The 13,219-nt window shown below is 45.6% G+C and overlaps 1 protein-coding gene across 3 annotated transcripts in view; it reads right to left on the reverse strand.

The window, feature by feature from the left end:
* Nucleotides 1-12,548, reverse strand: part of ccdc33 (coiled-coil domain containing 33) — a 54,944-nt gene extending 42,396 nt beyond the window's left edge. For all 3 annotated transcript variants that reach the window (XM_045216858.1, XM_045216859.1, XM_045216857.1), the window contains exons 1-3: nucleotides 11,172-12,548; nucleotides 6,836-6,975; nucleotides 6,626-6,665 (exon numbers count right to left, since the gene is read on the reverse strand). In XM_045216858.1, the coding sequence (XP_045072793.1) occupies nucleotides 6,626-6,665; nucleotides 6,836-6,975; nucleotides 11,172-11,204 (213 nt within the window). In that variant the 5' untranslated portion in view covers nucleotides 11,205-12,548. The remainder of the gene's footprint in view (nucleotides 1-6,625; nucleotides 6,666-6,835; nucleotides 6,976-11,171) is intronic.
* Nucleotides 12,549-13,219: the final 671 nt, after the last annotated feature.

Consider the following 13,219-nt stretch of genomic DNA (forward strand, 5'->3'; position numbering starts at 1 on the left):
TGGATCAGTGGCTTCTTCCTTGCTGAGCGACCTTTCAGGTTATGTCGATATAGGACTTGTTTTACTGTGGATATAGATACTTTTGTACCTGTTTCCTCCAGCATCTTCTCAAGGTCCTTTGTTGTTTTCTGGGATTGATTTGCACTTTTTGCACCAAAGTACGTTCATCTCTAGGAGACAGAACGCGTCTCCTTCCTGAGCGTTATGACGGCTGCGTGGTCCCATGGTGTTTATACTTGCGTACTATTGTTTGTACAGATGAACGTGGTACCTTCAGGCATTTGGAAATTGCTCCCAAGGATCAACCAGAGGTCTACAATTTTTTTTTGAGGTCTTGGCTGATTTCTTTTGATTTTCCCATCATGTCAAGCAAAGAGGCACTGTGTCTGAAGGCATGCCTTGAAATACATCCACAGGTACACCTCCAATTGACTCAAATGATGTTAATTAGCCTATCAGAAGCTTCTAAAGCCATGACATCATTTTCTGGAATTTTCAACTTAAACTTCTGACCCACTGGAATAGTGATACAGTGAATTATAAGTGAAATAATCTGTCTGTAAACAATTGTTGGAAAAATTACTTGTGTCATGCACAAAGTAGACTTGCCAAAACTATAGTTTGTTAACAAGAAATTTGTGGAGTGGTTGAAAAACGATTTTTAATGACTCCAACGTAAGTGTATGTAAACTTCCGACTTCAACTGTATATGAACTGTAACTCAGTAAAATCTTAGAAATTGTTGCATGTTGTGTTTTTATTTGTGTTCAGTATATATACTGTATTCTCTGCTCATTCTAATATTTCTGTACATTTTCGAAAACCGAGCTTTAAATGCCCGGATGTCATACTAATTTCGGCTTTGACAACAGCTGATCAATTAGACTGATAATCAGCTGATCAATTAGACTGATAATCAGCTGTCAATTAGACTGATAATCAGCTGTCAATTAGACTGATAATCAGCTGTCAATTAGACTGATAATCAGCTGTCAATTAGACTGATAATCAGCTGTCAATTAGACTGATAATCAGCTGTCAATTAGACTGATAATCAGCTGTCAATTAGACTGATAATCAGCTGATCAATTAGACTGATAATCAGCTGTCAATTAGACTGATAATCAGCTGTCAATTAGACTGATAATCAGCTGTCAATTAGACTGATAATCAGCGGATCAATTAGACTGATAATCAGCTGATCAATTAGACATGGGGATGCGCTACCGAAATCAACGAATAGCTGGAAACAACGCAATCTCGCCATGACGCATTCTCAGTATGCGAAAATAGAATGTTTTATAGTACGTGAATTTTCTAAAATCTAGTATAGTTTAAATGCCAGGATGTTCTACTCATCTAGAATTCGATGCACACTTTCCCACAATGCATTGGAAGAGGTGGGCTGTGAGTGATTGGCCCAAGTTCTCTTCAAGTAGCCAAACAACAAAACTGGGCTTCTTAATTGGGAAGATGCCGAATAGCGATGCCGAATTGTTGTTTTTGTTCGTGTGTACACTTCAATAAAAGTATGTTGCTGCGCCTTGGTCCGCTGTTTATAACGATCGCTAAACCCTCCTCCATCCTGTCTCCTGACGCTGCCTCTTCGACCCTGACGCTGCCTCTTTGACCCTGACGCTGCCTCTTCGACCCTGACGCTGCCTCTTCGACCCTGACGCTGCCTCTTCGACCCTGACGCTGCCTCTTCGACCCTGACGCTGCCAGCCCAACCTTTCCCTCCCACTCCGTGGCTGAGTGACTCACTTCGTGCTAACAGGACAGGGCTGCCTTCGACACCATGAACCATCAGATCCTCCTCTCCACCCTCTCAGGGCTGGGTGTCTCAGGCTCTGCACACTCTTGGATTGCATCCTACCTGGCAGGCCACTCCTACAAGGGGACGTGGAGAGGATCTGTGTCTGCACCACATACTCTCACTACTGGGTCCCCCAGGGTTCGGTTCTAGGCCCTCTTCTCTCTATACACCAAGTCCTCTGTAGCTCAGCTGGTAGAGCACGGCGCTTGTAACGCCAGGGTAGTGGGTTCGATCCCCGGGACCACCCATACGTAAAAATGTATGCACACATGACTGTAAGTCGCTTTGGATAAAAGCGTCTGCTAAATGGCATATTATTATTATTATTATTATTATTATTATTATTATTATTATTACTATTATTATATTATTATTATTATATTATTATTATTATTATTATTATTACTATTATTATTATATTATTATTATTATTTTATTATTATTATTATTATTATCATATCCTCACATGGTCTCTCCTATCATTGCTATGCGGATGACATTCAACTTCTTTCCTCCTTCCCCCCTTCTGACACCAAGGTGGTGAGATGCATCTCTGTGTGCCTGGCAGATATCTCAGCTTGGATCACGGTTGACAACTCCACAGTGTCGCCCTCCCAGAGTGCAAAGAACCTTGGCGTGACCCTGGACAACACCCTGTCTTTCTCTGCAAACATCAAAGAAGTGACTTGCTCCTGTAGGTTAATGCTCTACAACATCCGTAGAGAACAGGAAGCGGCGCAGGGTACGACCCTACCTCACACAGGAAGTAGCGCAGGTCCTAATCCAGGCACTTGTCCTCTCCCGTCTAGACTACTCCAACTCTCTGTTGGCTGGGCTCCCTGCTTGTGGCTGGGCTCCCTGCTTGTGGCTGGGCTCCCTGCTTGTGGCTGGGCTCCCTGCCTGTGGCTGGGCTCCCTGCCTGTGGCTGGGCTCCCTGCTTGTGGCTGGGCTCCCTGCTTGTGGCTGGGCTCCCTGCTTGTGGCTGGGCTCCCTGCTTGTGGCTGGGCTCCCTGCCTGTGGCTGGGCTCCCTGCTTGTGGCTGGGCTCCCTGCCTGTGGCTGGGCTCCCTGCTTGTGGCTGGGCTCCCTGCTGGTGGCTGGGCTCCCTGCCTGTGGCTGGGCTCCCTGCTTGTGGCTGGGCTCCCTGCCTGTGGCTGGGCTCCCTGCTTGTGGCTGGGCTCCCTGCTTGTGGCTGGGCTCCCTGCTTGTGGCTGGGCTCCCTGCTTGTGGCTGGGCTCCCTGCTTGTGGCTGGGCTCCCTGCTTGTGGCTGGGCTCCCTGCTTGTGGCTGGGCTCCCCGCTTGTTGCTGGGCTCCCTGCTTGTGCCATCAAACTCTTGCAACTTATCCAGAATGCCGCAGCCCGTCTGGTGTTCAACCTTCCTAAATTATCCCATGTCAACCCGCTCCTCCACACACTCCACTGGCTCCCAGTCGTAGCTTGCATTATTTTCAAGATCCTGGTGCACCTCCTTACCTTCAGGCTATGGTCAAACCCTACACCCCAACCAGAGCACTCCGTTCTGCCACCTCTGGTCTCTTGACCCTCCCACCCCTACAGGAGGGCAGCTCTCCTTCAGCCCAGTCCAAGCTCTTCTCTGTTCTGGCACCCCAATGGAGGAACCAGCTTCCCCCTAAAGTTAGGACAGCGGAGTCTCCTATTCCCTCTACCCCCCCTCAAAATAAATAAAACAACGTATATTTTCCCGCTAGCACTAACTTACATTTACATTTTACATTTTAGTCATTTAGCAGACGCTCTTATCCAGAGCGACTTACAGGAGCAATTAGGGTTAAGTGCCTTGCTTAAGGGCACATCAACAGATTTTTCACCTAGTCGGCTCAGGGATTAGAACCAGCGACCTTTCGGTTACTGGCACAACGCTCTTACCCACTAAGCTACCTGCCGCCCCCAACTTTGCTGGTAAATACTTTGTTGAGGGAAAATGTACTTGATACGATTGTGACATGTTGTTGTCTCACCTAGATGAATCCACTAACTGTAAATCGCTCTGGATTAGAGCGTCTGCTAAATGACTAAAATGTAAAAATGTGATGCATTGGTTTGCTTCATCAGGTAACCGAATGGTTATTAAGTGTAATCCAATGCACCACCACTAGATGTCTCTAGACCCCCAGTATCTGCTTTCAGAGTGCAGCAGACCCATTGCATAGCTATGGACCTACTAGCAGGTCAACAAATCTGTCATACAGTTTCTGGTCTCACTGCACCAAACAGGATGAGCCAACCATCCCAGCTACCACACGTTTTACAATTAGTCACAAGGCTTAATGTCTGCATAATGAATACTCCTAATTTCTCCAGGTTTTCTTTAATCTCTTCAAGTGTGAGATGTGGTTGTTAGGTGGTTGTGAGGTGGTTGTTAGGTGGTTGTTAGGTGGTTGTTAGGTGTTTGTTCAGAGGACATGAGAGAGGAAATGCCGTGGCACTTGTTAGGAGGATGTGTGTTTAAATACTGGTTAGGGGCTGGCTGTCAGGCTGGTTGGCAGGCTGGCTGGCTGGTTGGTAGGATGGTTGGCTGGTTGGTAGGCTGGTTGGCTGGATGGTTGGCTGGCTGGTTGGTAGGCTGGTTGGCTGGATGGTTGGCTGGCTGGCTGTCAGGCTGGCTGGCTGGTTGGTTGACTGGCTGGTTGGTAGGCTGGTTGGCTGGATGGTTGGCTGGCTGGTTGGTAGGCTGGTTGGCTGGATGGTTGGCTGGCTGGTTGGTAGGCTGGTTGGCTGGATGGTTGGCTGGCTGGTTGGTAGGCTGGTTGGCTGGCTGGCTGGCTGGCTGGCTGGCCGGTTAGTAGGCTGGTTGGCTGGATGGTTGGCTGGCTGGTTGGTAGGCTGGCTGGCTGGTTGGTTGGCAGGCAGGTTGGCAGTCTGGCTGGCTGCGTACGTTGTAATATAATCCTCCCTGTTGTACCTCCACCCCTTAGTTGCAGAGGGAACATAAGACCCTGTCCTGCCTGATATCCAGGGAACCTGTCCTTTACCCCGGGAAAACAGCAGCGAGGCAGACACGGCTCACATGGCAAGCCGTCACCCTGATGGACAGGCGTCATTCGGTGGCGTTATAATCATCTGTTCATTTAGTCTGAGCACAATGAAAATCAGAATGGAAAATGAAGATTTTCTGGAATATAAGCTTTTCCATTATGAATACAATTAACAGATTCTCAGGTTTTCTTGACCATTTCTAATATGATTATACTGTTCTTATTTTGTGTATGCAGCATTATATCCACCAGCAGATTATTACTGTTGACTGATCCATGCAGCATTATATCCACCAGCAGATTATTACTGTTGACTGATCCATGCAGTGGAGGCCTCTGCATTCAGCAGCATAGCAACGAACACTGGGCCATTGTTGTTGGCCTCTCCTTGCTGTGGCATGTCTGTCATTGTTGTAGCAGCCTGTCTCTGTGTGTAAGACACGTGTCTGCCTATTGTGTAGCAGTGTGTATCCCAGCCGGTTGTGTAGCAGTGTGTGTCCCAGCCGGTTGTGTAGCATCATACAGGTGTTTTGTTCCTCCTCTCTGCATCATGCTCCGGTCTGGGTGGGAATAGAGGCTGAGAGGGGGGCCTTGGTCTGGGTGGGTGGGTATAGAGGCTGAGAGGGGGGCCTTGGTCTGGGTGGGTGGGTATAGAGGCTGAGAGGGGCGGATCGGTCTGGGTGGGTGTGTAGTTGAGGGGGAGGATTCAGATTCTAGGGCGTTGTGGTTATAGGCAGGGTTTGGGAGGAGGAGGAAGGAGTGGGGGGTTGAGTTTGGTAGCAGCCCCCTGGGACCCGGGGATGAAATTGAGCGTCTAATTGAAAGGGCACGCACAAGGTGACAATCATATGACTGCTGATGAGATGGGGCTGGTGGAGGCTCGGCAGGGGGCTGTTGGGATGGGGATGGGAGAGGGAGAGGGGAAAATGACGAGAGAGCGAGGGAGGGCTATGATGGGGAGTGGGTGAAGGGGCTCTCCCTCCCCTCCCCTCCCCTCCCCTCCTCTCCTTCTGCTTTGAAGACACAACAGGATGGAGGCCTCACTGCAACAGTCCTCTCTGTCGCTCCAGGACAATCGCATCATAAACAGATGGCAGTCGGCTCGCTCCCTGGGAGGCTATATGATGAAAGTGTGTGTGCTCGCGTATGTTTTTGTGCTGGTATGAACGTTGGGGTAAAGGTATTACAAAGTCAATATATTCTTTACAACTAAAGTCTGAAAGTATAATAAGGTGCCGATCAGGCCCCATTTAAATCCAGGCTAAACGGGTCTAAAACCACCGTGTATAGACGTTTTTTTTTTTTTCAATGATTGATCCATATCCTCATGACTAAGACATATGACAGAGTATAGAATGAGGCCAACAACATTAGATCTGATGCCCTCCAGACCTCTTCTTCCACTAACACCAGAAGGTGTCTCATCAACATGGTGTCTCTCTAGTGGCTCAGACACACAGATGAAATATTAAACTATTCCATCAGCAGCCATGTTTATCTCAGCGGAAAAGAGCTATACACCATTTTCAGAGAGTCTGAATCCCACAGCCTCCAGCCGTCTCCATGGATGGCCCTGTTGACCTTTCACTCTTCACTGTCCCCGAATAACTAACCGGCACACAGACACAGAGGTCTCTCAGAAGCCCAGGGGAATCTGGAACCAGCATCCTAGTTCTATTCCAGGGGCCTGGAGACGAGGAGAGTCGGGGAACCAGCCCAGTACCACATCTCTCACTCCTCACTGAGGACCAGTCTAGTGATTTTTGTTTTGTTTTGAAGAGTGGTTTGTGAGGGTATAGATGCTTTACTCACTTTGTTTTGAAGGTCATCCTCAAAGTCGGGGAGAGGAGCTCTGATGGGATAGAAGGAAAACGTTTTGTTGATCATCGAAACACAATACTCAGCTAGAAATGAATATTTGGTGTTCATTGAAATACAATACGCAGCTAGAAATGAATATTTGGTGTTCATTGTACCTCTACATATCAATATTAAAGACCATTTTGTTACAGCGAATATTACCTTTTGTGTGGAGTATGTTTCTGATAGGTCTGGTTGATATGGTTGTTGCTCTGTGGAGCCTCTGTTTTCCCAGCTGTCGTTGTGTTGTCTGGGAGGATCTGGGCCAGGGCATCGTATGACGGCAGACTCTGACCATCCTTCTGAGAAAGAAGAAAGAAAAATCACGTTGGTCAATAATCAATAATCAAGAGTGAACTTGAACCATCTAAAGAAAGAAAGTAAGTATTCATACCCCTTTTCCATTTGTCATTGATTCAGTGAGGAGAGAGAGAGATGCATTAGCGCCTGGCTGGGTACCAATGTCCTACAGCACATTGTCTTGGCAGGTTGAGTTAGGAATAGATGTGAGAAAATAAACTGGTAAAAATGCATTTCTGTTTGTGATTTCAAAATTCTGACAAGTGAGCAGTGTAAAATACAAACCTTTAGGAGAAGTCAGTTGTAGTGAAGGGAAGGAGGACATCACTTTTTTTGGGGCTGATTTTTTTTAAATTTACAAAATCAAACGTCAGTGGTCGTTGGCCTAAGGCGGTTCTAGTGTTTAATAAATATTTGTCCTCACCCAATTACACCCAATACCCCATAATGACAAGGTGAAAACATGTTTTTAGAAATGTTTGCAAATTTATTGAAAATGAAATACATAAATATCTCATTTACATAAGTTTTCACACCCCTGAGTCAATACATGAGGCCCTATATACATAGACATGGAATCACTGGCCACTTTAATAATTGAACAATAGTCGCTTTAATGATGTTTACATACTGCTTTACTCATCTCATATGTATATACTGTATTCTATTCTACAGTACCAGTCAAAAGTTTGGACACACCTACTCATTCAAGGGTTTTTCTTTATTTTTACCATTTTCTACATTGTAGAATAATAGTGAAGACATCAAAACTATAAAACACCACATATGGAATCATGTAGTAACCAAAAAAAGTGTTAAACAAATCAAAATATATTTTAGATTTTAGATTCTTCAAGTAGCCACCCTTTCCCTTGATGACAGCTTTGCACTCTCTTGGCATTCTCTATTTAACTCAAAACTGTAACTACGCCACTCAGGAACATTCAATGTCATATTGGTAAGCAACTCCAGTGTATATTTGGCCTTGTGTTTTAGGTTATTGTCCTGCTGAAAGGTGAATTTGTCTCCCCGTGTCTGGTGGAAAGCAGACTGAACCAGGTTTTCCTCTCGGATTTTGTCTGTGCTTAGCTCTATCCCGTTTCTTTAAACTCCCTAGTCCTTGCCGATGACAAGCATACCCATAACATATGATGCAGCCACCACCATGCTTCAAAATATGAAGAGTGGGACTCAGTGATGTTGTGTTGGATTTGCCCCAAACATAACACTTTGTATTCAGGATATAACATTAATCTCTTTGCCACAGTTTTTGCAGTTTTACTTTAGTGCGTTATTGCAAACAGGATGCATGTTTTGGAATATTTGTATTCTTTACAGGCTTCCTTCTTTTCACTCTGTCATTTAGATTAGTATTGTGGAGTAACTACGATGATGTTGATCCATCCTCAGTTTTCTCCTATCACAGCCATTAAACTCTGTAACTGGTTTAAAGTCACCATTGGCCTCATGGCGAAATCCCTGAGTGCTTTCCTTCCTCTCCGGGCAACTGAGTTAGGAAGGACGCCTGTATCTTTGTAGTGACTGGGCGTATTGATCAAATCAAATCAAATCAAATTTTATTTGTCACACGCGCTGAATACAACAGGTGTAGACATTACAGTGAAAAGCTTACTTACAAACCCTTAACCAACAATGCAGTTTTAAGAAAGAATACCCACCCAAAAATCACAAAACAATACAATATAAAATAATAAGAATAATTAAAGAGCAAATAGCCATTTGATTAGATGTTCAGGAGTCTTGTGGTAGCAGAGAGAACAGTCTATGACTAGGGTGGCTGGAGTCTTTGAAAATGTTTAGGGCCTTCCTCTGACACCGCCTGGTATAGAGGTCCTGGATGGCAGGAAGCTTGGCCGCAGTGATGTACTGGGCCGTACGCATTACCCTCTGTAGTGCCTTGCGGTCGGAGGCTGAGCAGTTGCCATACCAGGCGGTGATGCAACCAGTCAGGATGCTCTCGATGGTGCAGCTGTATAACTTTTTGAGGATCTGAGGACCCATGCCAAATCTTTTCAGTCTCCTTAGGGGGAAAAGGCTTTGTCGTGCCCTCTTCACGACTGTCTTGGTGTGCTTGGACCATGATAGTTCGTTGGTGATGTGGACACCAAGGAACTTGAAGCTCTCAACCTGTTCCACTACAGCCCCGTCAATGAGAATGGGGGCGTGCTCAGTCCTCTTTTTTTTCCTGTAGTCCACAATCATCTCCTTTGTCTTGATCACGTTGAGGGAGAGGTTGTTATCCTGGCACCACACGGCCAGGTCTCTGACCTCCTCCCTATAGGCTGTCTCATCGTTGTCGGTGATCAGGCCTACCACTGTTGTGTCATCGGCAAACTTAATGATGGTGTTGGAGTCGTGCCTGGCCATGCAGTCATGGGTGAACAGGGAGTACAGGAGGGGACTGAGCACGCACCCCTGAGGGGCCCCCGTGTTGAGGATCATCGTTGGGGATGTGTTGTTACCTACCCTCACCACCTGGTGGCGGCCCGTCAGGAAGTCCAAGATCCAGTTGCAGAGGGAGGTGTTTAGTCCCAGGATCCTTAGCTTAGTGATGAGCTTTGAGGGCACTATGGTGTTGAACGCTGAGCTGTAGTCAATTAACAACATTCTCACATAGGTGTTCCTCTTGTCCAGGTGGGAAAGGGCAGTGTGGAAAGCAATAAAGATTGCATAATCTGTGGATCTGTTGGGGCGGTATGCAAATTGGAGTGGGTCTAGGGTTTCTGGGATAATGGTGTTGATGTGAGACATGACCAGCCTTTCAAAGCACTTCATGGCTACAGACGTGAGTGCTACGGGTCGGTAGTCATTTAGGCAGGTTACCTTAGTGTTCTTGGGCACAGGGACTATGGTGGTCTGCTTGAAACATGTTGGTATTACAGACTCAGACAGGGAGAGGTTGAAAATGTCAGTGAAGACTCTTGCCAGTTGGTCAGCGCATGCTCGGAGTACACGTCCTGGTAATCCGTCTGGCCCTGCGGCCTTGTGAATGTTGACCTGTTTGAAGGTCTTACTCACATCGGCTACGGAGAGCGTGATCACACAGTCGTCCGGAACAGCTGATGCTCTCATGCATGTTTCAGTGTTACTTGCCTTGAAGCGAGCATAGAAGTGATTAGTCTGGTAGGCTTGTGTCACTGGGCAGCTCGCGGCTGTGCTTCCCTTTGTAGTCTGTAATAGTTTTCAAGCCCTGCCACATCCGACGAGCGTCGGAGACAGTGTAGTACGATTCGATCTTAGTCCATAAAACGGCAGCCATCCCCTCCGGCGCCATCTCATCCAAAGTGTAATTAATATCTACCAATAGGTGCCCTTCTTTGTGAGGCATTGGAAAACATCCCTGGTCTTTGTGGTTGAATCTGTGCTTGAAATTCACTGCTCGACTGAGGGACCTTACAGATAATTGTATGTGTGGGGTACAGAGATGAGGTAGTCATTTAAAAATCATGTTAAACACTATTATTGCACACAGAGTGAGTCCATGAAACTTATTATGTGACTTGTTAAGCACATTTTTACTCCTGAACTTATTTAGGCTTGCCATAACAAAGGGGTTGAATACTTATTGACTCAAGACATTTCAGCTTTTCATTTTGTTTAACATAATTCCACTTTGACATTATGGGGGTATTGTGTGTAGGCCAGTGACAAAAATCATCTAAATTGAATCCAGGGGTATGAATACTTTCTGAAGGCATCTAAAAACGTGAACGCCTTCACATACTTGGAATAATACAATAGGAAATAATAAATACGAATCCCAAAAGGAAACTGGTTTGTCAATCAGCTCATCAACAATCACACAATAGCAAGTGTTGTCAAAGAATTCAAAATTCTCACAACTCTGAGTATGTTAAAAGGTAGCCAATAGTACATCAGTAAGCCACAGTCCTGTTAAAAGGTAGCCAATAGTACATCAGTAAGCCACAGTCCTGTTAAAAGGTAGCCAATAGTACATCAGTAAGCCACAGTCCTGTTAAAAGGTAGCCAATAGTACATCAGTAAGCCACAGTCCTGTTAAAAGGTAGCCAATAGTACATCAGTAAGCCTAAACAATCAATCCCATGTACAGCCGCAGTCCTGTTAAAAGCATATTTAGGAGGACAAAACAAGCCATTATCACAGAGACTCATCAGCTCCACTGCAGCGTATAACAACCTCTCGATACAGTACTCACAGTGCTGCAGCAAGGCCAGTGACACCTCTTCATCTCATCAGTATAGATGATGTTACATCACTATGGTAAATCCAAGCCACGCTGGTGTGCTAACCAGCTCTTGTTCAAGAATGCAATGCAACGTGCCCTCTAATTCACTGTGTACGTACAAGTGCTAGTGGTTACCAGGCTTACATAAACTCACAGTGGAGATATGAGGTGAGCATTACTATGGCTACTACCTAGCTACTGCCCATCCTTCATAAACAAATACTACCCTGGTGTTGACCTGAAGCTGTCAGTAAACCTTCATAACAGACATAGAGCCCTCCTACCTTGTTCTTCACTGGACCAGGGATACAGCATCACTGATAGAACCTTCACATCACTGATAGAACCTAGCACATCACTTATAGAACATAGCACATCACTGATAGAACCTAGCACATCACTTATAGAACCTAGCACATCACTTATAGAACATAGCACATCACTGATAGAACCTAGCACATCACTTATAGAACCTAGCATCACTGATAGAACCTAGCACATCACTTATAGAACATAGCACATCACTGATAGAACCTAGCACATCACTTATAGAACCTAGCATCACTGATAGAACCTAGCATCACTGATAGAACCTAGCACATCACTGATAGAACCTAGCACATCACTGATAGAACCTAGCACATCACTGATAGCACCTAGCATCACTGACAGAACCTAGCACATCACTGATAGAACCTAGCACATCACTGATAGAACCTAGCATCACTGATAGAACCTAGCACATCACTGATAGAACCTAGCACATCACTGATAGAACCTAGCACATCACTTATAGAACCTAGCACATCACTGATAGAACCTAGCATCACTGATAGAACCTAGCATCACTGATAGAACCTAGCACATCACTGATAGAACCTAGCACATCACTGATAGAACCTAGCATCAATGATAGAACCTAGCACATCACTGATAGAACCTAGCACATCACTGATAGAACCTAGCACATCACTGATAGAACCTAGCACATCACTTATAGAACCTAGCACATAACTGATAGAACCTAGCACATCACTGATAGAACCTAGCACATCACTGATAGAACCTAGCATCACTGATAGAACCTAGCACATCACTGATAGAACCTAGCATCAATGATAGAACCTAGCACATCACTGATAGAACCTAGCACATCACTGATAGAACCTAGCACATCACTGATAGAACCTAGCACATCACTGATAGAACCTAGCACATCACTGATAGAACCTAGCACATCACTGATAGAACCTAGCACATCACTGATAGAACCTAGCACATCACTGATAGAACCTAGCACATCACTGATAGAACCTAGCACATCACTGATAGAACCTAGCACATCACTGATAGAGGTAGAGAAAGCTCTTGTCTCTAGCTACTAGGGAGATCAACCCATTATCCTGTAACCACAACAGAAGCCTCCCATAGCAACGCTTTAGGCCAGTGAGGTCAGCTCCCGGAGCCTGACTGCCAGTCTGGTTGTGCTCTATTGTCAACTTTTGGAACTCAGGCTACAAGCTTTTCTTAACTGAACTGGAAAGGCTAGACAGGAAGACAAATCATATGAACATTTGAGTATATTAATCAATGTATAATCCCCTCTCCCTCTTTCATGACGTGTTGATATTCTGAAAATAAAATAATGCTTTTATGTTTGTGCCTGAAAGCCCCAGGTAAAATCAAGTCTCCAGTCAAAGGGCGACCCCATGCAGCGCACTGAACACTTGGCTGTCTGCCACCATAAGTGGCATGAGGGAGGCTCCAGCCCACCACGGCCCAGAATACTGAATGCTTTGACACCACTGGAACCTTGTCTTATTCTGTCTTCTGTCTTTGTCTCCGGTGGATAGAGTCTGGCTGACTGATGTTGTCTTGGGAACGTGCTGCTGTGTGGCTCCTGTGGATCCCTCAGAGAGTTGTTGTTGTTGCCATCACTACCCACATCACTCTGAGGAATACGCCAGCGACACTCAATCAATCGTGCTAATTTCTCCATCTGTCATATCCTCTACTTT

The sequence above is a fragment of the Coregonus clupeaformis genome, unplaced genomic scaffold (assembly GCF_020615455.1).
Source record: "Coregonus clupeaformis isolate EN_2021a unplaced genomic scaffold, ASM2061545v1 scaf0828, whole genome shotgun sequence".
NCBI lineage: Eukaryota > Metazoa > Chordata > Actinopteri > Salmoniformes > Salmonidae > Coregonus > Coregonus clupeaformis.